This window comes from Haliotis rufescens, unplaced genomic scaffold, assembly GCF_023055435.1.
Source record: "Haliotis rufescens isolate VD_foot unplaced genomic scaffold, xgHalRufe1.0.p SCAF_10, whole genome shotgun sequence".
In the NCBI taxonomy this organism is placed as follows: Eukaryota; Metazoa; Mollusca; class Gastropoda; order Lepetellida; family Haliotidae; genus Haliotis; species Haliotis rufescens.
Genome location: NW_025963780.1, coordinates 40590963 through 40616819, shown reverse-complemented (window position 1 = coordinate 40616819; position 25857 = coordinate 40590963). Strand labels below are relative to the sequence as shown.

The 25857-nt window shown below is 43.0% G+C and overlaps 1 protein-coding gene across 10 annotated transcripts in view; it reads left to right on the top strand.

The window, feature by feature from the left end:
- LOC124146730 (formin-like protein) overlaps positions 1 to 25857 on the top strand; it is a 101050-nt gene that overhangs the window by 68367 nt on the left and 6826 nt on the right. For 7 of the 10 annotated variants that reach the window (XM_048390607.1, XM_048390626.1, XM_048390612.1 and 4 more), the window contains 23 exons: positions 725 to 804; positions 1522 to 1605; positions 4721 to 4919; positions 5644 to 5720; positions 7166 to 7259; positions 8005 to 8082; positions 8535 to 8645; positions 9454 to 9603; positions 9876 to 9924; positions 10246 to 10298; positions 11077 to 11215; positions 11485 to 11780; positions 12329 to 12479; positions 13444 to 13501; positions 15001 to 15070; positions 15696 to 15773; positions 16861 to 16947; positions 17160 to 17228; positions 18898 to 18978; positions 19126 to 19255; positions 21483 to 21655; positions 22473 to 22574; positions 22960 to 23064. In XM_048390607.1, the coding sequence (XP_048246564.1) occupies positions 725 to 804; positions 1522 to 1605; positions 4721 to 4919; positions 5644 to 5720; positions 7166 to 7259; positions 8005 to 8082; positions 8535 to 8645; positions 9454 to 9603; positions 9876 to 9924; positions 10246 to 10298; positions 11077 to 11215; positions 11485 to 11780; positions 12329 to 12479; positions 13444 to 13501; positions 15001 to 15070; positions 15696 to 15773; positions 16861 to 16947; positions 17160 to 17228; positions 18898 to 18978; positions 19126 to 19255; positions 21483 to 21655; positions 22473 to 22574; positions 22960 to 23064 (2514 nt within the window). Of the gene's footprint in view, positions 1 to 724; positions 805 to 1521; positions 1606 to 1806; positions 1845 to 4720; positions 4920 to 5643; positions 5721 to 7165; positions 7260 to 8004; positions 8083 to 8534; positions 8646 to 9453; positions 9604 to 9875; positions 9925 to 10245; positions 10299 to 11076; positions 11216 to 11484; positions 11781 to 12328; positions 12480 to 13443; positions 13502 to 15000; positions 15071 to 15695; positions 15774 to 16860; positions 16948 to 17159; positions 17229 to 18897; positions 18979 to 19125; positions 19256 to 21482; positions 21656 to 22472; positions 22575 to 22959; positions 23065 to 25857 lie in introns of those variants that run through there. The other 3 variants (XM_048390618.1, XM_048390624.1, XM_048390634.1) reach the window with 2 other exon arrangements.

Below are 25857 nucleotides of genomic sequence, written 5' to 3'. Positions count from 1 at the left end.
CAAATATCCTGTTTGTTGTACATGTGTGGACATATCGGACAATATGTCTTCGTAATGAAACTACATTCTGCTGTTTGTTATAAGTACATACGCCAACAGAAATAGATGGATGTATATACAAAATAAATTGATGAGACCTCTAAGTGAACACCAGCCATTTCATCAAATCCTGTAATATTTATCACCCAGTAATTTAAGGCCTATTTTGATTCATCAAGGAATGGGTACACATGCATTTTACTGGATACCTATCTGTCATGGTTGTTTGTGCTGCTAATATAGCAGCATGCGACAAGTGAAAAGCTGAAAGTAAGCGGATAGAAACGATTCAACTTGCATTTTGATGTGTAATTATCCATTGGGACTAAATTCAACAAATAAATTTTTCATTATAACACTGGTAACTAAAAATGACATTTGTTAAAAAAATAATTTCTAATTATCCGTTATGTTGGGAATCCCCACCCCAAAACAACCTTGTTTTGGGAAGTGAATCGGCTACAAATGGCAGCTGAGACATTTATGATTTAGAAACTGTCGCTTTAGAAACTGTCGCTAGGGCGGAGCTTGTGCCCATCTCTCACCAAAATGGCAGCAGGGATCTGGTAAAATGCATACTTACCAAACAATGTGCCCAGGGAAAAGGCAGCCACCTGCTGAATGATTCAGTCTATTAGACTTTCACGTTGTGTCGGTGTTGTCTGTAAGTTCTCATTTGTTTCAGAAGCGAAAAATCCTGGGTGATTCAACCTCCACTCAAGTATTACGTGACCTTGAGATCTCACTCCGTACCAACCACATAGAGTGAGTACTGTTTGAATGTAACTATGGTAACATGAGGCTGCACATGATACTCGCTTCACCATCCTCGTATCATTATTGGAGGAAGGGGTAGTAAAGGGTGATTCAGTTTGCTGTGTTGAGTTGTGTCCCTTTGCCGTGCCAGGATTCACTCGATATGGCTGAGTCATGAACCTGGGCCTGTCAGCACCAAGCACCTATGCACATCGTGATAAACATTCACTGCCTGCGTCACTTTGCCCTTTCCTCCATCATTAGAATAGGTCTTCAGCAACCCATGATTGACGTAAAACACGACTTTGCTTGTCATAAGGGGCGACTAACAGAATCGGGTGGTCAGGCTCTCTGACTTGGTTGATGCATGTCATCGTATCCCAATTGCATGGATCAATGCTCACAATATCAGCCACTGGATTGTGTGGTCCAGACACGATTATTTACGCATCTCGTCATATAGTTGGAATATGGCAGCGTTAAACACCAAACAAACTAAAGAAGCCTTAAGCTCACTCAATATATTTATCACTTCATCTCAGAGAATGATAATTCGTTTTGTGTTTCACAATGAATGTTTTGTACTAAAAGAGACACTTCATTGATCAGTTGACATTGAATCAAGGTCTTTATCATTGATGTTCACAACTGATACTTTCAGCTTACAGATATGTACATGATACATGCATAATGTTTACAATTACAAATTATTTGATTTGTCTCCAGATGGGTGCGTGAGTTCCTCAGTGAAGAAAACCAGGGATTGGATGTCCTGGTGGACTACCTGTCATTCACTCAAGTTGTCATGAGGTGGGTAAATTATTCATCACAGGTGTCATTCTCTCAAGTTGTCATGAGGTGGGTAAATTATCTGTCACAGGTGTCATTCTCTCAAGTTGTCATGAGGTGGTTAAATTATTCGTCATGGGTGTCATTTTCTCAGTTGTCATGAGGTGAGTAAATTATCCATCATAGGTGTCATTCTCTCATGTTGTCATGCGATGGGTAAATTATCTGTCACAGGTGTCATTCACTCAAGTTGTCATGAGGTGGGTAAATTATAAGTCGCAGGTGTCATTCTCTCAAGTTGTCATGAGATGAGTAAATTATAAGTCACAGGTGTCATACTCTCAAGTTGTCATGAGGTGTTTAAATTATCTGTCACAGGTGTCATTCTCTCAAGTTGTCATGAGGTGTTTAAATTATCTGTCACAGGTGTCATTCTCTCAAGTTGTCATGAGGTGTTTAAATTTTCTGTCACAGGTGTCATTCACTCAAGTTGTCATGAGATGAGTAAATTATAAGTCGCAGGTGTCATTCTCTCAAGTTGTCATGAGATGAGTAAATTATAAGTCACAGGTGTCATTCTCTCAAGTTGTCATGAGGTGTTTAAATTTTCTGTCACAGGTGTCATTCACTCAAGTTGTCATGAGATGAGTAAATTATAAGTCACAGGTGTCATTCTCTCAAGTTGTCATGAGGTGTTTAAATTATCTGTCACAGGTGTCATTCTATCAAGTTGTCATGAGGTGTTTAAATTTTCTGTCACAGGTGTCATTAACTCAAGTTGTCATGAGATGAGTAAATTATAAGTCGCAGGTGTCATTCTCTCAAGTTGTCATGAGATGAGTAAATTATAAGTCACAGGTGTCATTCTCTCAAGTTGTCATGAGGTGTTTAAATTATCTGTCACAGGTGTCATTCTCTCAAGTTGTCATGAGGTGTTTAAATTTTCTGTCACAGGTGTCATTCACTCAAGTTGTCAAGGTGGATGCACCATCTGTCATAGATGTCAGACCAATGAAAAATGCAGTGCTTGGACAGTTTAGGGATATCATGTCATGCATTTCTCCATTATAGCCTTGGGAAATTTGTTTAACAAATTTTTGGATACCTGATTCTGGTGAGATAGGTTTAGGGTATTCAGGAAAAGGTGGGAATGGTGCTGCTCCTGTGTTGGCATTAATGCAGACATCTTTCTTCTAATTCAAATTGTCAGGAAGTGGGTACAGCATCTGTTGGTGCCATGTCTTCACTGGGTAGGCATAAACCCTGTTAATGCTGGCCCGGCCGCGTCATACCAAAAGACGTTAAAAGATGGCACTTGTTGTTACCCTGTCTGGCGCTCGGCATTAAGGGGCTAAAACAAGGACTGGTCGGCTCGGAGTCAGTATACTGTGTCTGAGTGGGATATTCATGTTAAACTGCGGCATGGTATCTCAGTGGGCTAGCACTATAAATCGGCATCAGTCCGGACTAGTACAAGCAGCCACACAAACACACACACGTACATGCACGTCGCTATATAAGTGCAATAATCTTGGACGCGACGTTAAACCCAATTTCACCTCACCTGTAAATGCTGGACAGAGTCAGATAGGGCCTTACACCCACAATATGTCAGGAGGCAGTGTTAAAGATTCTAACCCCATGATGCTGTCAGATACATCAACATACTCTGACAGCATCATGTGGTTAGAACCCCTACATACTCAACCTGTGAAGATCCGGGGTAGAATAGATCTTCAGCAACCCATACTTGCTGTAAAAGGCGACCATGCTTGTCGTAAGAGGCGACTAACTGGATCGGGTGGTCAGGCTCGCTGACTTGGTTGATGCATGTTGTTATCCCCCGCCGCGCGAAAGCGCGAAGCGGGGGATATAGTATTCACGACCGTCCGTACGTACGTCCGTACGTCCCACCTGTTTGTTGCCGCGATATCTCAAGAACTAAACACTGGATTGTCTTCATATTTGGAACTATGGTGTATATACAGACTCCGCAGACACCAGTCGGTTTTGGTGACCTTGATCCCATTTTCAAGGTCACAGCAGACAAATCTGCTTTTAGAGTTGGAAAACGGTGTTGCCGCGATATCTCAAGAACTAAACACTGGATTGTCTTCATATTTGGAACTATGGTGTATATACAGACTCCGCAGACACCAGTCGGTTTTGGTGACCTTGATCCCATTTTAAAGGTCACAGCAGGCAAATCTGCTTTTGGAGTTGGAAAATGGTGTTGCCGCGATATCTCAAGAACTAAACACTGGATTGTCTTCATATTTGGAACTATGGTGTATATACAGACACCGCAGACACCAGTCGGTTTTGGTGACCTTGACCCCATTGTCAAGGTCACAGCGGGCAAATCTGCTTTTGGAGTTAGAAAACGGTGTTGCCGCGATATCTCAAGAACTAATCGCTGGATTGTCTTCATATTTGGAACTATAGTGTATATACAGACACCGCATACACCTGTCAGATTTGGTGACCTTGACCCCATTTTCAAGGTCACAGCAGGCAAATCTGTTTTTGGAGTTGGAAAACGGTGTTGCCACAATATCTCAAGAACTAATCGCTGGATTGTCTTCATATTTGGTACTATGGTGTACAGGCGGGGGATATTTCGTCACTCTGTGACAAATACTTGTTGTATCCTAATTGCTTGGATTGATGTTCATGATGTCAATCACTGGATTGTCTGGTCCAGACTTGATTATTTACAGACCGCCGTCATATACCTGGAATATTGCTAAGTGCGGGTTTAAACAACAACAAACAAACAAAACATACTCACTTTCTGCCCAGAGACCAAAAGGTCAGTGGTTAGATCCAATCCCCTGTTGGAGTCATTAACAGATGGTACTTGTTACCCTACCTGGTGCTTGGCATTAAGGGGATAAAACAAGGACTGATCATCTCGGAGTCAGTATGCTGTGTCTTAGTGGGTTATCCATGTTAAACTGTGGCATGGTATCTCAGTGGATTAGCACTATAAGACCAGCAAAGGTCCAGACTAGTACAAGGGGCTACTCGCGAGCATGCATACCAATATTTAAATGCAATAATCATGGTCGTGACATTAAACCCCAGTTCACCTCATCCCCCCATACACACTCCTCTCATGTTGTGTTTGTTCCAGACGAGAACAGTTGTTGAACAAGGAGAAGACGTCCAGCCTGGAGTCGGGGTTGAGTCGGAGTCCTGGCCGGAGGTTGCGGCGCTCCAACACACTGGGCTCACCGCGGTCTATAAAATACTCGAGTAAACTTAACATGGGGGAGGCGAGGGACGATGTGCATGTCTGCATAATGTGCTTGAGGGCAATCATGAACCACCAGGTAGGAAGCACACCTGTGATGACAGAAAGATAACGTTATTGTAACATTTCCAAGTTTTGCAATTGAGGGCCTAATTTGCAGTCATGGTCCACAACTACAATTTGTGACTTGAACCACTCATCTGAAAACGAATCTTGTAAAGTTTCATTTGGTTTTAGGAAGCTTAGCTGATAGTAGCTATGGTACATGAGGCTGTGAACAAGTTGGGCTAGTAGACTTAAGATTTACTGTCTTAAGTCAGTAATAAAGATTGGAGGCAATTATAATCTTAGTGCTAAGATCACTAAGTTCAAGGGGTCACAATACACTATGCTTGATCTCAGGGCCACTTGATTGGGATTTGGTTTGTCACAGTATATGGGCTACCCAACAGATTGCTTGACAAGGTACTCGATGACGTGGAATGTTGCTCATAATATCAGCCACTGGTTTATCTGGTCCTAACTTAATTATTTACATTCACTGATGCCTTAGTCCATCAGAGTACAATGACATGGAATCACACCAGCAAGCCTGTCAGCTCAATTTTGTCCCCCTCTTAAAATGATCATAGGTTCTGGGGACCTATTGTAAGTCGGGGTAGAGAATCAGAGAGAATTAAAACAGGGCCAAGACTATCTACTGTGAAATAGAAACACACTGACATAATTGAAGCAGAATGAGTTTGAAATTGAATAAATATTTGTCTAAATGATTTTCTACAGTGCCCTGCCCTGTGTTTCAGTATGGTTTCAACCTGGTGATAGCTCACAAGCACGCCATCAACTGTATAGCGCTCAGTCTTAACCACCGGAGCCTCAGGTAGGTACCCAATAGTGCTAGCTCCCTACTGTCCAGCACTGACACAGTTGACCTTACTCTGCCTGTCAGGAGCATCATCATAGCTTGTTCTTGTTCATCAGCGATGGTCTGCCTGGTGATCAGATTCATCTTAGTGAATGGATGTATTTTAATGCAAATGTACAAGCAGTGTTCTAATACCGTATTCGATGTAATAAGCGCCCAGGGCGATATTTGCTAATATATTGGCTAGTGAACAATCCCAATTAGCAACCCTTCCAATTGATCAATGTACACAAGATTTATTCGTGTGTTATATCCACCCTTGATTATGGGCAATTAAATTCTCGAAAATATATCTGTCGTGTATGATACACACAGATTTTTCTTTTGTATCATTTCAGGCTGTCAGCATAAACCACGAAATTTACGATCTTTCAACTCTGTTTTTTATCACCAAAATTCATTCTAAAAAGAGCCTCTATTTCTAATTTTGAGAGCGCCCTGGGCACTTATTGCGTCAAATACAGTAGTCTTAATGTTGTGATTGCAAGAACACATGAAACATTTAGCAAAATTTTGTCATGGAGAATTGTAAGCAGGCTGGTAGAGATGGCCACCATTACAGTTTTCTCTGAATCATTGCAGTTGATTTTACCAAATTCTGCCGATATGATTAATAGGAATGTATTACAAATTTTGTCAAACATTGCCAGTTATTTTGACTGTATTGACTTTGTATTAACTATCTGCAGGTTTTGTCACAACAAATTAATAATCAATTAATAATCATTTGTCTTGCTTGTCAAGGAAGGGTTAACGATTTTGAGGAGTTTGCGTGATAGAGATGTTTTGTTTTATTATCTAAACCATACATCATTCAGGCGAACTGTGATTAATTCTTTTTTTACAATATTGATTTTGTGCACAGTAAAAACAATGAAATGATAGTTTTCTTCCTTGTACACTTGGGGGTACAGGTGTCCCAGTCTAAGATGCCACAATTCTCAGTGCAGAAATCTATGGCTGTGGTTTCGAATCCCGATTTGCCCTGATTATTTTTGTTCACCATACCCGTGCTCGTGGGTTTCACCAGAGTGGTAAAGGCAGAGACCTGCGTCACTTCAGGCCTTCCCCTGACATTAAGCTGACACACTGTGATTTAACTGATACAGTTCAAAGTGGTTTTAAACCGACGTCACTCCTTGTACAGGTGTAGGTATGTTTTGTTGATGGTTGGAGCCTCCAATTTTGGGAGCTATGCTTTGCCGTGCGTTATTACCGAAGCGCGCAATAACGAGGGAACACTGTACGTAACAACTTGTAATGTGTGTGAAAAGTCCTACAAAAATAAGCTATTTGCAGGGGGCGTGGCCTAAATGCAAATGTCTGATTGGGATTTTAAATTTTCCGGACCCCTGGTTGGAGGGCTCACGGACAGGACTGATGTTGTGTGACTGTTGCAGGACAAAGGCTCTGGTGCTCGAGCTGTTAGCTGCTGTCTGCCTAGTCAGTGGGGGGCATGAGATCATTCTCTCTGCATTTGATAATTTTAAAGAGGTGAGTGCAAAATGTTTCTTGAAAAAGGAACTGTGTTCCTTTGTTCACTTCATTAGATGTTGCAATTAGTGTCTTGTGCCATTATGAGATGTTCCTGACATGATTATACACATACGCATACCAAAAGACGTTAAAAAATGGTACTTGTTGTTACCCTGGCTGGCACTTGGCAGTTAAGGGGTTGAAACAAGGACTGGTCGGCTCGGAGTCAGTATACTGTGGCATGGTATCTCAGTGGGCTAGCACTATAAAATCGGCATTAGTCCGGACTAGTACAAACAACCAAACACTTCTGCATGCATGTCACTATAAAAGTGCAATAATCTTGAATGAGACATTAAGCTACATTTCACCTCACCTCACATCTACACAAAGTTTATAGAATTGAACTCTCAGGCAGGAAACAGATAAAAATAAAAGCTTAATGCAAAATAATGCTATTATTTGGAGTGCGTTCAGCTCTGTCTGTCTATCTAAAACATGAAAGACAAGTCATCCTTGTCATAGCTCTAATGTTGAAAGGTAGATATTCAAGGGGTCCTTAGATTCAAATAGTATTGGCACAAACCTCAAGGACCCCAGGACCCAATAATTTATAAAACTGTATGGAAACACAATGCACAGTTTGATGTCTTGACTGTGTGAGTGTCAGGGGTCTTTGAACTTTATAGCATTTGTTACATGAATGAGAAGTTACGTTATTTTGATGAAGCATGTTTATGCTAATGTGTGTTTGTGTTTCCAGGTCTGTGATGAAGGACACCGGTTTGAGACATTGATGGATTACTTTAAAAATTATGAAGAATTTCATATAGACTTCATGGTGCGTACGTCAAGTTGTAGTAGTTCACAATATTGCGACAAACATTTATAGAATATAAGACATTTAAATGACGACAAAATGAGTAATCAGTATTTAATCCCTCAAGCGTTACAGATGCTGGTTGCTCCGTGAGGATCTAGGTTAGAATTGGTCTTCACCAAAACTTGCTTGTCGTAAGAGGCAGCTTTCGGGTTGTCAGGTTTACTGACTTGGATGATGCATGTCATCGTGTCCCAATTGCATAGATTGATGCTCATAATGTCAGTCACTGGATTGTCTGGTCCAAACCTGATTATTTTCAGACAGCTGTCATATAGCTGGAATATTGCTAAGTGCGGCATTAAACGACAAACAAACATAAATTGCCAAATGATCTTCAAAATTAGTGTGTATCCATGTTTGTTGGTTGTCCATGTGGTCTCGGCATGTTTCATAGAAGGCTGTGTTTGCAGGTTGCGTGTATGCAGTTCATCAACATTGTGGTCCACTCGGTGGAAAACATGAACTTCAGAGTGCATTTACAACATGAGTTCACAGAAATAGGACTGGATGACTATCTGGAGGTGAGGAGTATTTTAGTTCTGTACTCGGTGCAGCATAAGACCGCCTCCGTGGTCCAGTGGATACAGCATCTGTCCAGAGGGAAGAAAGGTTATTCTCAGAGGAGAAAAAAAAAAAAATGTTCCTCCCTCATCACATTTTTTCACAGTTACTTTTTAAAAAAAAGGCATACCTCCCTCACTTTTGAGAAAAATAAGCCAGAGAAACATTATTGTTTAAAATGTCGTCCTAGTATGTAAGAAGACCCATGAAGATCCGGGGTAGAATAGGTCTTCAGCAACCCATGCTTGCCGTTAAAGGCGACTATGCTTGTCATAAAAGGCGACTAACGGGATCGGGTGGTCAGGCTCGCTGACTTGGTTGATGCATGTCATCGATCCCAATTGCGTGGATCGATGCTCATGATATCAATCACTGGATTGTCTGGTCCAGACTCGATTATTTACAGACCGCCGTCATATAGCTGGAATATTGCTGAGTGCGGCGTTAAACAACAAACCAACCAACCAACCTAGTATATTATAAATATATTTTGACTGTGCCCAGTAGATTTAATTGCATCACTGCATTGCCACAGTATTTTGTCAGTAACACAATTTGTTTTAGCTGTTTGCAGCATGGGGGCTATATATGCAAATGAAAGTCTCAATGGCACTCCCTGCGTGATCCTTTCTGTATTAGGACCTCACTATCGGGATACATATCACACTGTGTATCATCTCAATTCTATATGTGTTGCGGAACGTTGTCGTGAATATCTGCGGTAGTTGATCATCGTCAACATTACCGTCACCTTCTTTATTGTTGTAGAAACTTCGGAACACAGAGAGTGATCGACTAGCTGTTCAGGTACATGCGTACCTAGACAATATGATCGATGTGGCCCAACTGCTGGAAGATTCAGAGACAAAGACGGAAGCTTTGGAGAAAGTTGCTGAGCTGGAAGACGATCTGTCTCAGGTAAAAAAATCTTCAACTGTGATGAAAATGTTCTTTTTGACATTGCTATTTTTGTAAAAGTCGCTATAGCAAGTCTTCATCTGAGGAGAAATGTTTCATGTTGGTGTGCAACAGACAACAAACCCCTGGAGTCGTGATTGTCAATCCTAAAGCGTAGGTGTCCAATAGTGTTGGATTGGACTTAATACTGATACTCACTGGGCACAAGTATGAACTGTTTATCTCTCCTTGTGTACATGGTTTACAAATTACAGTATTTGTGTATTTTCTAGGTAAATGAGAGGCTACAGGAGGTGGAAGAGGAAGCTATGGTGAAAACAGGTGAGTCACCCACACTTGTAGTTGTACAACTCAGTCAGTACATATACAGGCGATGATCGATCTATGCTCTATTTGTATCTTAAGTGATTCTCTGTTATGAATCCCTTGTCAGTGGTTGACTACAGTCATGCACATTGTGAGAAAATCTCATCTTTGCAAATACAATTTGTCAAGGTTCCCTGATGTAGTATCTTGGCCTTTTTGGAAGCGATTAATGTATGTGACAAAATCTAAGTTGAATCTGGAATAGTCAGTTTTTTTATGATTGAGTTATTTTGCAGTATTCGCTCAAATTGAAATATTTTTATCTGTATTTTGCAGTGGAGTTAGAGAAACAGTTATCTGAAGCAACAACAGAATTAGAAGAAATCAAGGTGAGTTGATCATACAAAGGTGAATACGAAAACAACATTCACCCTCCCACCTGGGGCCCTGATAGCTATGACTAAGATCACTTTGGGGAGTGAGATCCCCTGAACCCCTTACTCACTAAGATCACTCACAGTGTGGCCCTGATATCTATGGTACTAATATTGCATTGTACAATGGGGACAGTATAGCCATTCGCTAAGATGGTCTTTGTAAAATGGGACTCTATTCTTACATTGGTTGTCTGGTTAAGACCTGGTACTCACCAGCTTTCTGTGCAATTGGACCGCCTCCGTGGTCTAATGGTAGAACGTCTGCCTGGAGGGCGAAAGGTCAGGGGTCTTCAGCCACGGCCATGTCATACCAAAAGATGTTAAAAAGACGGTACTTGTTGTTACCCCTCTGGTGCTCGGCATTATAGGACTAAAACAAGGACTGGTTGACTCGGAGTCAGTATACTCTGTCAGAGTGTTAGTATTCATGTTTAACTGCTGCATGGTATCTCAGTGGGCTAGCACTTTAAAACCATCATTGATCCGAACTTGTACAAACAGCCTCACAACGTGCATACACGTCGCTAAGTGCAATGATCGTGGACGTGACAATAAACCCCATTTCACCTCCCCTTCTGTGCAGTTGTGTTTGGTAAAGGTAAATTACTTCACTTTCGATTAGGAGAGATTAAGTTATGATATAACCAGTAGGTTTTCAGTAGTAGTTAAGGTGAAACAAGTTGTATGAGAGGGAGAATCTGTTGACTCATACTGGCTGTTTGTTTACCAGGAGGATTTGCGTGAAAAGGAGAGCGAAATGAACACGTTACGGAAGACGGTGAACGAGAAGGATGAAGAGTCACGGAAACGGCAGTCGATGCTGGACGCCAAGCTGCAGGAGTTGGAGGTCCTCAAGAACCAAGTTGGAAGTTAGTCCCAGAATTATTCCGTATAGACTATGTTGATGTTGTGGCAGTGTTGATGTGTGTTGTTATTAATATATGGCAGCTCACTCAATCAATGAGCTGACCGAGTTCAAGTTCATCTTCACTAGGTCATGTATGAAGCGTGTTAGATTAATTTTTGTGTAGGCGTGGAAACGTGAATATTAAAACGCACATGCATTTCACACCAATGTTTTAACACCCTGGTTCCAGATAATGTTATACATGTAGTACATAGGGATATTTGTTTTCAGCAGAGCCAGCCATGCCCAACGGACTGCCCCCTCCCCCTCCTCCAATTGCCCCAGTCAGTGCTCCTGCACCTCCTCCTCCACCTCCACCCCCTCCCCCACCTCCTCCGCCCCCAGGCACTGGTCCTCCTCCCCCGCCACCACCCCCGGGGGCGGCCATCCCCAACATGTCTGCCATGACCATCAAGAGGAAGATACAGACCAAGTACAGGTTGCCAATACTCAACTGGACTCCACTCAAACCACAGCAGGTCAAGGGGACCATTTTCTCCGATCTGGATGATGAGAAGCTATACGCGGTAGGTCATTGTCACACTTCGTGACGAGAACGATTTTCATGCAATATTGATCTATCCGTTGCTACCAACATTGTGGTGTGACAAGGGCCGGTCGGGTAGCCTAGTGGTTAAAGCGTTCGCTCGTCACGCCAAAGACCCGGGTTCGATTCCTGAACATGGGTACAATGTGTAAGGCCCATTTCTGGTGTCCCCCGCCCTGATATTGCTGGAATATTGCTAAAAGCGGCGTAAAACCTCACTCACTCACTCACTCACTCACTGTAGTGTGACATGAGCAAAAGGGAGATAACTCGAAGACATTTTCACATTGATAACAATGGAAGCACCAGCCTATGTTGTATCTATATGGTTCTTGTCAACAGGATGCTTATGTAGTTCTTTCAAATATTTATGCAATGTTTATATTTAATGTTAAAATACCTCTGAATTTGGGAAAGGTGTAAGTTTGGAATCCTAGTTAAATCCCTAGGGAACTAAACAAGTCATGACTTAGCATATGAAGCAGAAGTGACAAGAAACTTACCTTTGTTCACTTGTTCCCACTGCAGGTAATAGACTTCGAGGACTTTGAGGAAACATTTCGTCTGGGTCCAGCTGGGCCAATGCGTCAATCATCGACAGGCACGCCGAAGTTGTTGAGGAAGAACAAGAAACCAGAAAGTATTTCCTTGATGGAGGCAAACAGACTCAGGAATGTTGGTCAGTAGATAAACCTGAACACAACGCCCAATTGTCCTCTCGATTCGAATTTGCAACTCAGATATGATTTATTCCTTAAATAATAATTGCAAATAATACGCCAATCTGAAAAATCACAAGGACGAAATTTTCATAGACACCGGTAAAGAGAGGGTCATTATGTAGCCTTAGCATCGTCTTCTGCAAACACAAGCGTATCTTGTTTATCGACTTCTAAGAAGTCTATTTATAGTGTTGCATCTGTCAAATCAGTACACTCTACTTGTATTATCAGAAGTTGCTGTAGTCCGAAAGGAAACTAACTGAAAACATTTGTCGGGCTTTGGTGTTCCAACCAGAAGATCATAACAAAATACTAATTGTAATTTGGTCCATCCTCAATTATCTACTAACCTACTTGATGTAGCTGGAATATTGCTTACTGAGGTGTTATACAAACCTGGTTGATTGTGTTATCTTACCCTGATGCCATTGTAGTTGTTCATGCTGTCAACCACTGGTTTACCTGCTCAATTGATTATCTACACGGTACTGCTAGAATGTTGCTTACTGCTGCATTAACAACCTTCAGTCACTGCATTGAAGGATCTGTCCTGACAGTCACTATGGCACTCGTTGTCCCACCTGTCACTGATCTAGTAGACCGACCACTTCCTGAGGTTCACAAGAAAGTTAACAGATCTACACAGTCTCCAGTAAATCAGCAAACGTTCTAGAAAGACCCCCTGTGGGGATTTCAGGTTAGCCTAGGTCTCTGGCAACCTATGCTGGTCGTTAGAGGCTACCAAATGGATCGGGCTCAATGACTTGTATCCCGATCGAGGCTGACGGTATCAATCAGTGGATTGTCTGGTCCAGATTCTATTATTTACAGGATGACATCATAGCTGGAAGAAAGCTGAGTGCATCGCTAAACAATGAACCAATCCTATAAAGAGTTCTTGATGTGAAATTTTGTTTCCAGCAATCACAAGAAGGAAGATGGATATGACAAATGAAGAAATAGTCAAGGCCATCATGTCGTGAGTATTGTGTAGCTATGTCCTGTGAAGTAGATTCCAGGGGGGAAATGTCCAGTTGTCTGATGTGCTGCAGGCCACTGCGGAGTTGCATCCCTCAGGCTTGCTGGAATCCTATGATTGACTCCTGGTTCTTCAGCGCCATACCCAGTGAGAAATTAAGAGGGGTCCAATAGTCCATTCATTTTATCATATATACATGAAATCAGGAGACTAGTTGATTTCTCACAAAATCTAGCCATATTACATAAACTACTTGTCTCAAATGAGCTGTATACTAGTTGGATTTTGCCAGTGCGTTCTACCCGTGGAGTCCATGGTGTTTTCTCCTATGGTATTTGAATCTGGTAACACTCTAAATTTTAATCTTATACATCTGAGTCGAGGAACCTTAACTTTATGCCTATTTTCTAACACTGCATGCCAGGGTAAAAGTGTAAGCCGTTCATCACTGTGGACATAACTCCCACCACCACCTGACAAGCTGTGACGTAACTGTAGTCGTGTTCAAAGCGACGTTAAACCAACTCACTCTCTAGATCCACTGGCTAGATTGTGAACAGATGAGACATGGTTGTATCAAGGTTTCTCCACTCTGTTTCAAACAACAAAGTTACAAAAAGTTACAAAGTTATAAAAGTTACATGTCTTTCCATTCACTCCTGATTAGGGTTAGAAATTGGCACTAGTCCTATAGTCCTTGCCAAACTGCCCAATAGTAAAGGTATCCTAAGGACTAGTAGAATTTTGACATTTTAAAGGTCTTGCTATATGCTATCATTATAAGGACTAGTGGACTGAAACTGTTAGTTTCTACCGCTGCTGATGCTGTGATGTGAAAGTAGAAGTCGAAGACACTAGGCCTGGGATAGGTTACTCGGGTCCTTGGGTCATTGGGTACTAAGTAGGACCCAGGGGTACCCACAGGACTATATCACATGATAAATTGCTGGATGACAAACATCACTATAATTCCATGGTTACACTCCAAGTCACTCATATCCGCTTTCCTTCTACCTCCCATATGTTTGAATGAAGAGTGAGTGAGTGAGTTGGGTTTAACGCCGCTTTTAACAGTATACCAGTTATATCGCGGCGTGTCAGCTTGATGTGGGAGGAAAGCTCGAAGTGATGCAGATCTTAGACCTTTACAACTTCGGTGAAACCCACGAGCATGGGTATGGTGCTGACAAACCTAGAAACATAACCGGGGCGAACCGGGATTCAAACCCACAATCATAGGTTTCTGGCGTGCCCAAGGGACGTAACTCTGCACAGCAAATCGCGGCGCCTTGAATGAAGATAAAGCTTCAGTCAACCTCAGTGTATGCATGATCAGATCATCGTATACGGATCTAAATACTAAATTTTGTACCTAGCTCTTGAGACCTACAGTAGGTACCCGCGTAGGGTCGGGTAATAGGGTGTCGTGTACGCGGGGAGATACAAGATACCTGCCAGAGTATGTGTTGTTGCCTTTATGTGTGTGTGTTACATTTCAGCCTGGACTTGAAGAGACTGTCCTTGGATATGGTGGACATCCTTCTTACCATCCTCCCCAACGAACAGGAAGTAAGTGGCTGGTCAACAAGTGGTCTTCTGTCTATTGATGCATAAGTATTGTTGGAAACAGCAACTGATTTTTGGCCATCACTTGCGAATATTTAAAGATATACAATGATTAGTAGCATGTATCAAAATAACAACATTGTTACATATTTGACCGAGGGCCTTAGCCATCCAAGCACATATGAAAAAGAGCATTTACATGTAAAAATATTTGAACATGGAAAAATATGACCCAGTGACATGAAATTTGAAACAAGTCATACAGAGTTTGTAGCTAATCCAGCCAGAATAATTTGTATCAAAATGAAAGTAATGAGAACTGGTGAAAAGTAAAAGTGCTTAGTGTTACCAGTCAATGATGACTACCATCATTGGATTGTCCCGAGCACAATATAGTAGTCTTGGGCTAGCAGGCAAGCATGAATTTCAAATGCTGGATGATGTTGTGGCTGATTCTAGTGCTGATGCAATGTTCAAATCAAGTGTTGGGGTTCCTGATGTTTGCTCCTGTTGAATTTGATTGAATCTTGGGACCCACTAAGTTAAGTCTTTTAACAGTAGGTTTGACGAGGACCCCTTGACTTTCATTTCTAACACTGATGTATTTATGAGCAAAATTCAATTCCAGGCCAAGTCATACAAGATGTACGAGCGCGAGAAGAAGCCAGTCGACAACCTCACTGACGAGGATAAATTCATGATGCAGGTTAGTCCTACACCAGCACACCAAGAAGGTGGGCTGAAGTGAGATTTAATTTAGTTAATGATGGTCTCATTACTTCATCATGAAACTTGCAATCTGGTTTGTTAATTGAACTTTGGAAACGGACAGCTGTGAAATGGAACACATCCCTTATATCCTTAATCATCGCAGTTAGATGTGTTCAGCCGGGGATCTTCTTACTGACACAGAACCAAGATGGATTAGCATCAGCAGCAGCATGGTTGCATTGTCTGCATCTACCATGGTTATTTCTTAACATAGCAAGAAAGTAACACCTTGCAGTGTTAGAAACTGGCACTATTCCTGTAGTCCTTGCCAAACTTGACTGTGCTTGTTGTAAAAGGCGACTAACGGGATCGGGTGGTCAGACTCGCTGACTTGGTTGATGCATGTCATTGATCCCAATTGCGTGGATCGATGCTCATGATATTAATCACTGGATTGTCTGGTCCAGACTCAATTATTTACAGACCGCCGTCATAAAGCTGGAATATTGCTGAGTGCGGCGTTCAACAACAAACCAACCAACCCTGCCAAACTGGCCAATAGTTAAGGTATCATAAGGACTAGTAGAAGTTTGCCTTTTTTAAGGGTTTTGCCATATGTTATCATTATGAGGACTAGTGGACTAAAACTGTTAGTTTCTACCGCTGCCTTGGTATCATTGTGATGTATTTACTAATGGAAAATTGTTTAATTAATATTGATATCTGGTGATGTTGATGATTTGCTAACAATTGGGATTCACTTTTCATTAGTGTCACCCGTGACGATCCAGGTTAGAATTGGTCTTCAGCAGCCCTGCTTGTTGTAAGGGACGAGTAATGGGATCGGGTGGACAGGCTCGCTGACTTCATTGGTGCCACCGTATCCCACTTGCATAGATCAATCATGATGTTTATCACTGGATTGTCTGGTCCAGAATTGATTATTTGCAGACTGCCATTATAAAGCTGGGACATTGTTATTTTGTGTCTTGTGTGTTGTCTATGTTAGCTATGTTGTGTATGTAAACAACAAACAGAACTTAAGTGTCATATTGCTTGATAAAGAATATCCTTCTTTTCAGTTGTGCAAGGTAGAACGTCTTGTTCATCGACTGACAATCATGAGTTTTATCGGAAACTTCTACGATAACTTGCATCATCTCCAGCCGGTGAGTATTTCCTGGAATTATGTGCATATTCCTGCCTCGTGTTCTTGTAAAACTCTCTTTTGTACGGATCAACCAACTCAGCCAAAATTAAAGTGCAAAAAGTTAAGGAAGATAATTTTAGTTTAAAGAGGTGTGAGAATCTCTATTGTAAGTAAATAAGCAAAGTAGGAGTTGTATATAATGTGTATCATGTTATTACCCTGTGTTTCCAGCAAGTTAATGCTATCATCGCTGCCTCTATGTCTGTAAGAAGTTCACAGAAAGTGCGGAAACTGATGGAGGTAAGATTTGCTTGGGTTGTGTAGAATGATGCTGACAATGGGAGTCACTGCCATGGGGTACACTGGCAGTAGATTCGATGATGCTCTCACACACACACAATGCGCAGAGGAAGTTCTCATCACCTCATGTTTGTTCTAAGACTCAATCCCTGTGGGGATGCCGGGTTAGAAATGCTCCCAGCAACCTTTGCTGGTCGGAAGAAGGGACTTAATAGATCGGGTGGTCAGGCCTGGTGACTTGGTTGTAAGAAGGGACTTAATAGATCGGGTGGTCAAGCTTGGTGACTTGGTTGTAAGAGGCGACTTAATGGATCGGGTGGTCAGGCTTGGTGACTTGGTTGTAAGAGGCGACTTAATGGATCGGGTGGTCAGGCCCGGTGACTTGGTTGTAAGAGGCCACTTAATGGATCGGGTGGTCAGGCTCGGTGACTTGGTTGTAAGAGGCCACTTAATGGATCGGGTGGTCAGGCTCGGTGACTTGGTTGTAAGAGGCGACTTAATGGATCGGGTGGTCAGGCCCGGTGACTTGGTTGTAAGAGGCCACTTAATGGATCGGTTGGTCAGGCTTGGTGACTTGGTTGTAAGAGGCCACTTAATGGATCGGGTGGTCAGGCTTGGTGACTTGGTTGTAAGAGGCGACTTAATGGATCGGGTGGTCAGGCTCGGTGACTTGGTTGTAAGAGGCCACTTAATGGATCGGGTGGTCAGGCCCGGTGACTTGGTTGTAAGAGGCCACTTAATGGATCGGGTGGTCAGGCTCGGTGACTTGGTTGTAAGAGGCCACTTAATGGATCGGGTGGTCAGGCCCGGTGACTTGGTTGTAAGAGGCCACTTAATGGATCGGTTGGTCAGGCTTGGTGACTTGGTTGTAAGAGGCCACTTAATGGATCGGGTGGTCAGGCTTGGTGACTTGGTTGTAAGAGGCGACTTAATGGATCGGGTGGTCAGGCTCGGTGACTTGGTTGTAAGAGGCCACTTAATGGATCGGGTGGTCAGGCTCGGTGACTTGGTTGTAAGAAGGGACTTAATAGATCGGGTGGTCAGGCCCGGTGACTTGGTTGTAAGAGGCCACTTAATGGATCGGTTGGTCAGGCTTGGTGACTTGGTTGTAAGAGGCCACTTAATGGATCGGGTGGTCAGGCTTGGTGACTTGGTTGTAAGAGGCGACTTAATGGATCGGGTGGTCAGGCTCGGTGACTTGGTTGTAAGAGGCCACTTAATGGATCGGGTGGTCAGGCTCGGTGACTTGGTTGTAAGAAGGGACTTAATATATCGGGTGGTCAGGCCCGGTAGATTGGTGACAGCAGTTGGGCAGTTTGGCTCCTGAGAGTTTCCAGGGCTTTGGTCTTGTCTCACACTGAAGCACATGAGACTCGTGGTATCTCCTTGGGCAAGTGACTTTGTACGAAAATTGCCTCTGTTCACCCAGCAGTGAATGGGTACCCAGAAGGATGAGATGGCAATGTGGTGTCTAACACTATTTCAAGTGCCTGACAGGCAGCATGGGTTGTATACTCCCAAGGGAGCAGAGAATGATTGTTAAGTGCAAACTGATCCATTGACCGGGGTAGTAATAGCGCTTTCAACATGCTCCTGTGTGGTGTGGAAATATGCGCAATATAAATGGCCTATTATTTTTATTATTATTATTATTATTATTATTATTCAGGTGATCCTTGCTTTTGGTAACTACATGAACAGTTCGAAACGTGGAGCAGCCTATGGTTTCAAGTTGCAGAGTCTGGATATGGTGAGTTTTTGTTTTTGCAATCTTTTACATTGGAGAGAATATTCATGAAATATGAGAGAATATATTCTTCTCTGACCAGAAATTCTTAGATCCAGTGTTAGGTCTGTGTAACGCTCCGTTCTGCTATTGCTGTGTTTGTGTTGGCAGCTGGTGGACACCAAGTCCGGGGACAAGAAGGTGACTCTCATGCACTTCCTTGTGATGACAATACAGGAGAAGTTCCCGGATCTCATGAACTTTGACACCGAGCTAAGGTTCATAGACAAGGCAGCCGTAGGTAAGATTGACCTGTAGTTGGCAGCAAGTACCATGGTGAGACTGACATGTAATCCAGGTAAAGCATATCAATGTAGGTAGAGACAAGTTGAGGGTTTGTCTGAGCAGGCCATATCTTTGGTGGGAGAGACAGGTTGAGGGGTTTTTCAAAGGAGAGCATATCCTTTGTGGGAGAGACAGATTGAGGGGTTTGTCTGAGAAAAGCATATCCTTGGTGGGAGAAACAGGTTGGGGGTTTGTCTAAGCAGAGCATATCCTTTAGGGAGAGACAGGTTGGGGGTTTGTCTAAGCAGAGCATATCCTTGGTGGGAGAGACAGGTTGGGGGTTTGTCTAAGCAGAGCATATCCTTGGTGGGAGAGACAGGTTGGGGGTTTGTCTAAGCAGAGCATATCCTTGGTGGGAGAGACAGCTTGAGGGGTTTGTCTGAGAAAAGCATATCCTTGGTGGGAGAATAAGGTTGGGGGTTTGTCTGAGAAAAGCATATCCTTGGTGGGAGAGACAGCTTGAGGGGTTTGTCTGAGAAAAGCATATCCTTGGTGGGAGAATAAGGTTGGGGGTTTGTCTAAGCAGAGCATATCCTTGGTGGGAGAGACAGGTTGGGGGTTTGTCTAAGCAGAGCATATCCTTGGTGGGAGAGACAGGTTGGGGGTTTGTCTAAGCAGAGCATATCCTTGGTGGGAGAGACAGGTTGGGGGTTTGTCTAAGCAGAGCATATCCTTGGTGGGAGAGACAGGTTGGGGGTTTGTCTAAGCAGAGCATATCCTTGGTGGGAGAGACAGCTTGAGGGGTTTGTCTGAGAAAAGCATATCCTTGGTGGGAGAATAAGGTTGGGGGTTTGTCTGAGAAAAGCATATCCTTGGTGGGAGAGACAGCTTGAGGGGTTTGTCTGAGAAAAGCATATCCTTGGTGGGAGAATAAGGTTGGGGGTTTGTCTAAGCAGAGCATATCCTTGGTGGGAGAGACAGGTTGGGGGTTTGTCAAAGCAGAGCATATCCTTGGTCGGAGAGACAGGTTGGGGGTTTGTCTAAGCAGAGCATATCCTTGGTGGGAGAGACAGGTTGGGGGTTAGTCTAAGCAGAGCATATCCTTGGTGGGAGAGACAGGTTGGGGGTTTGTCAAAGCAGAGCATATCCTTGGTGGGAGAAACAGGTTGGGGATTTGTCAAAGCAGAGCATATCCTTGGTGGGATAGACAGGTTGGGGGTTTGTGAAAGCAGAGCATATCCTTGGTGGGAGAGACAGGTTGGGGGTTTGTCTAAGCAGAGCATATCCTTGGTGGGAGAGACAGGTTGGGGGTTTGTCAAAGGAGAGCATATCCTTGGTGGGAGAGACAGGTTGGGGGTTTGTCTAAGCAGAGCATATCCTTGGTGGGAGAGACAGGTTGGGGGTTTGTCAAAGGAGAGCATATCCTTGGTGGGAGAAACAGGTTGGGGGTTTGTCTAAGCAGAACATATCCTTGGTGGGAGAGACAGGTTGGGGTTTTTTCTAAGCAGAGCATATCCTTGGTGGGAGAGACAGGTTGGGGGTTTGTCTAAGCAGAGCATATCCTTGGTGGGAGAGACAGGTTGGAGGTTTGTCTAAGCAGAGCATATCCTTGGTGGGAGAGACAGCTTGAGGGGTTTGTCTGAGAAAAGCATATCCTTGGTGGGAGAGACAGGTTGGGGGTTTGTCTAAGCAGAGCATATCCTTGGTGGGAGAGACAGGTTGGGGGTTTGTCTGAGCAGGCCATATCTTTGGTGGGAGAGACAGGTTGGGGGTTTGTCTAAGCAGAGCATATCCTTGGTGGGAGAGACAGGTTGGGGGTTTGTCAAAGGAGAGCATATCCATTAGGGAGAGACAGGTTGGGGGTTTGTCAAAGGAGAGCATATCCATTAGGGAGAGACAGGTTGGGGGTTTGTCAAAGGAGAGCATATCCTTGGTGGGAGAGACAGGTTGGGGGTTTGAAGCACTGAATATGTTGAAATTCTCACACCTGTAGTTGAAAAGTCTGCAGAGTTTCAGAAAACAAGTGTAATTGTATGTTGTTAGAAATATATGTTTTTCATTTAACAAATATTTGTAATGCATTCACATTCATGGGAAAGAGGATATACATAATATTGAAACATGCATGACACAAATACCAGCCGCCAGTCAACATTTGTGTGGTGGCCTGACACTCCTATGGAGACTTATCCTGTAGAAGTTGGTCTCAACACACCCACTTTATGTTCCTGTTTATTTTTCAGTTTCGATGGAGAACATCACCACAGATATTCATGAACTAGAAAAGGGTTTTGATCTGACAAAGCGTGAAGCTACATTAAGAAAGGAAAAAGACTCGCCAACAATACTCAAAGATTTCCTCTCCAACTCAGAAGATCGCTTTAAGAAATTGTTGGCTGATGTTAAAACTGCACAGGTGAGTTTGTCAGAGTGTCCATGGTGGTTAAATGCACTCAAAGGTAAAGTCTCCTTGTGGTATTGGTGTGATGGTACACAAAGTCAAAAGTAACCATATATAATGGCTGGTGCTATCGGTGCAATAAACTAGGGCTGGGACGGGTAACTCGGGTACTCAGGTTGGGTGGGTTCTGAGTGGGACCCGGGTACCCACAGGACTACCCGGACCCGTGATTAGTCGTGCGATATATTGTTTAAAGACAAGAATTATCTAGAAGTCCATGGTTACACTACAAGTCACTAATGTTCCCGTTTCTTTCTGACGCATTCCACCTGACTTATATGTTTGAATAAAGGTAAAACTTCAGTCAACGTCAGTGTATGCATGACCAGATCTTTTAAAACGTGTATCTAAATACATTTTGCCAGGGCTGTGGTCAAACTATTCCCAATCGGACATTTTGTACATATCTCTTGAGACCTATTGCGGGTACCCGGGTAGGGTCGGGTAATAGGGGGTTGGGTACCCGGGTAGTAAATTTGGACTCGTCCCAGTCCTACAGTAAACCCATCAAGTAAGCTGGGTACGAGGTGATTTCCAAACAGAAGTGCAAAGGCTAACCCGAGTTTGTATTCCCAGAACTAACTTGTGAAAACAGTCAATAAGCAATGAATAATCAACAAACTATATTGAAACAAACATCCATTGACCAGGGTAATAATAGTGCTTTGAACATGCCCCTGTGTGGTGTGGAAATATGCGCAATATAAATGGCCTATCATCATCATCATCATCATCATCATCATCATCATCATCATCATTTGTCTTGTTTCAGGATGCCTACAAACGTGTAGTGGAGTATTTCGGTGAGAGTCCAAGGACTGCTGCCCCATCAACCTTCTTTGCTCAATTTGTCAGATTTGTTAACGCTTTCAAGGTGAGTTCAGTGTTATGTGTCTGCCAATTCTCCTGTGAAAAGTGTTACTATGAATTAAGTGATCAATTTTATGTTGTTCTTGTAGTGAAATTACACATATCCAATATTACACTATCCATATCATTTTGAAAACATACCTGATATAAGAAGAAATTGACAATACCTAGTTCTTGTGATATTTAGAAGTAATCGAAAACTATGATGTTTCTAAGTTTGTCAGCATCATACCCATGCTTGTGGGTTTCACCAAAGTGGTCAGCATCAGAGACCTACACCACTCTTGGCTGTCCTCCCACATCAGGTTGACACGCCGTGATAGAACAGGAAAACTGTTCCCGACAGTATTAAACCCAACTCACTCACTCCTTCTTCTATATCTTCACAGCAAAGTATTTTGGACAATGAGCGGAGGAAGAAGCTGGAGTGTGCGAGTATGATGGAACCCAACACCCCCATGGCCAACAAGAAGAAGGACAAGAAGGCCACCCAGGTACGTAGCCCCACCCTGCAGGGATTGCGTCAACACAAGCGAGATGTGTGTCTAGTGGTGTATAATGAGTGTTAGTTTTAGAAGCTTGTTGGTTGAGTATTTGCGCGACAACTGATCATATATCCATGCATGAAATTACCAATTTCCAGTATAATGGTTTTCAACGGGTGAATGCTATTATATCTGGTGAATGCTGTGATATTATATCTGGAATATTGCTGAGTGCGGCGTTAAACAACAAACAAACAAAGAATGCTGTGATATAACTTGAATACAGTTAAAAGCACCGCGAAACCAAACTCACTCACTCCACTAGGCGTGAAGCAATCTATTGCATGTAATTTAATTTCAAAGAAGATTTGTTTGTTATTTTTTTAAGCTGAAAAACAGAAAGGCTAACCATCATTTGGGCACAGGTGTCCAAGTCGTCGCAATTTGTTGTGCTGTGGTGTGACCCTATGATTATGGGATCAATTCCCGGTTCACCCGATTAAGTTTCTAGGTTTGTCAGCACCAGACCCTTCCTCGTGAACTTAATACTGTTCATTGGTTTCACGCTGTGTTGATGGACGTGATGCATGTAGACAGTTGTTACACAGGTAGTATGTTGAATGTCTGGATATTGCTTCACAGCTGGTCATGAAACGTTGTTAAGAGCATCAGGAGGTCAGGTATGTAGCCATGCTTCTGTCACGAGGACTGGCTGCTGTGTTGAATGCATGGATACGAGATAGTGGGAGCTGGTTGCTGGACGTGCAGGGGCCATAGTAGATGGGCAGAGAGTTGTAGCACACTTGTACTATTTTTAAATTGTAAGACACTTAATCAGATTAGATTACTATTGTGAAAGCTAAATATAATATTTAGGTGTAACACTGAGTAGTATGCGGGGATCACTGGCGACCCTGTCGTCTTAGGTGATGCTATTTTCTGTACCGAATTATGTCCCTTAGTTATGGTAGGATCCGCTGATTATGGGTTTGAATTTATGATTTGCCCTGATTATGATCCTTGGTTTGTAAGCACTGTACCTGTGTCTTGAGGTTTCAAGAAAGAATGTTGGTTACCTGCGTCTCTTCCTCCTGTGTTAAGAAACCATGCAACGATGTGACTGAAACACTGTTCAGAGCTGCTGCCAACTCCCCAACTCACTTTGTAATGTGTAGGAACACTTGAAACTTTTAAAGATAAAAATGGAGGGTATGGATTTAAGAAAGGGTTAAACTGGATATAAATTCTCTTCCTTGACCCTAAGGCTGCTTCTCTTGTGGACTGTGCTGAGGTTGCACAGTAGGATGCATATTTGACATGGCTGCCACGCACGGAGCATGGGAACATGCAGATGTGTTGTAATCAGTGATGATTGAAAGGCTGGAGCTGGCTTTAATGGATTTGTTGAAGCACTTGGACTGCTGTCGACTCTCTGTTGTATCAATGCATGGTGAAATCAGACTGATTTTGTGTAACTGATTGCTTTTGAAAGAAGGGTCACTTTTCACAGCAGAAACATTGAACACTGATTATGTTGGATTTCTTCCCTAAAAGAAATTGATGCAATGTGGCCTATTATATTTGAACTTTTTGAAGGAGCGAGATTCTACCTGGAGCCACAGTTGATGATAGCTTGCATCCCTGTACAAGCACCTTACAGATTTACTGCACAACTTTAAGAATGCCTTATATATTGTATTGAAATTGTGACCTTTTGTTTGTCAGTGTAAAACATAGTTGATCATTGTGGACTCATTGATAGATGCTCATACAATCAACCACTGGTTTGTGTGGTCCAGGCTTCATAATTGACAGACTGTTATATTAAACCAATAACATTGAACACATGGATACATCATCAATATTCACACACCCACTGTAAGAAAGCGATTCCCAAGTATCTGCCCACTGAAAGAGCGTTCCCCAAGTATTCACCCACTGTAAGAGCGTTCCCCAAGTATCCACCCATGGTAAGAGTGTTCCCCAAGTATCCACCCACTGTAAGAGCGTTGCCCAAGTATCCAACCACGGTAAGAGTGTTCCCCAAGTATTCACCCACTGTAAGAGTGTTCCCCAAGTATTCACCCATTGTAAGAGTGTTCCCCAAGTATTCACCCACTGTAAGAGTGTTCCCCAAGTATTCACCTACTGTAAGAGTGTTCCCAAAGTATCAGTCACTGTAAGAGTGTTCCCCAAGTATTCACCCACTGTAAGAGCGTTGCCCAAGTATCCACCCACGGTAAGAGTGTTCCCCAAGTATCCACCCACGGTAAGAGTGTTCCCCAAGTATTCACCCTGTCTAAGAGTGTTCCCCAAGTATTCACCCACTGTAAGAGTGTTCCCAAGTATCCCCCCACTGTAAGAGAGTGTTCCCCAAGTATCCCCCCACTGTAAGAGAGTGTTCCCCAAGTATCCCCCCACTGTAAGAGCGTTCCCCAAGTATCCCCCCACTGTAAGAGAGTGTTCCCCAAGTATCCCCCCACTGTAAGAGAGTGTTCCCCAAGTATCCCCCCACTGTAAGAGCGTTCCCCAAGTATCAGTCACTGTAAGAGTGTTCCCCAAGTATCCACCCACTGTAAGAGAGTGTTCCCAAGTATCAGTCACTGTAAGAGTGTTCCCCAAGTATCCCCCCACTGTAAGAGAGCGTTCCCCAAGTATCAGTCACTGTAAGAGTGTTCCCCAAGTATCAGTCACTGTAAGAGAGTGTTCCCAAGTATCAGTCACTGTAAGAGTGTTCCCCAAGTATCCACCCACTGTAAGAGAGTGTTCCCAAGTATCCCCCCACTGTAAGAGCGTTCCCCA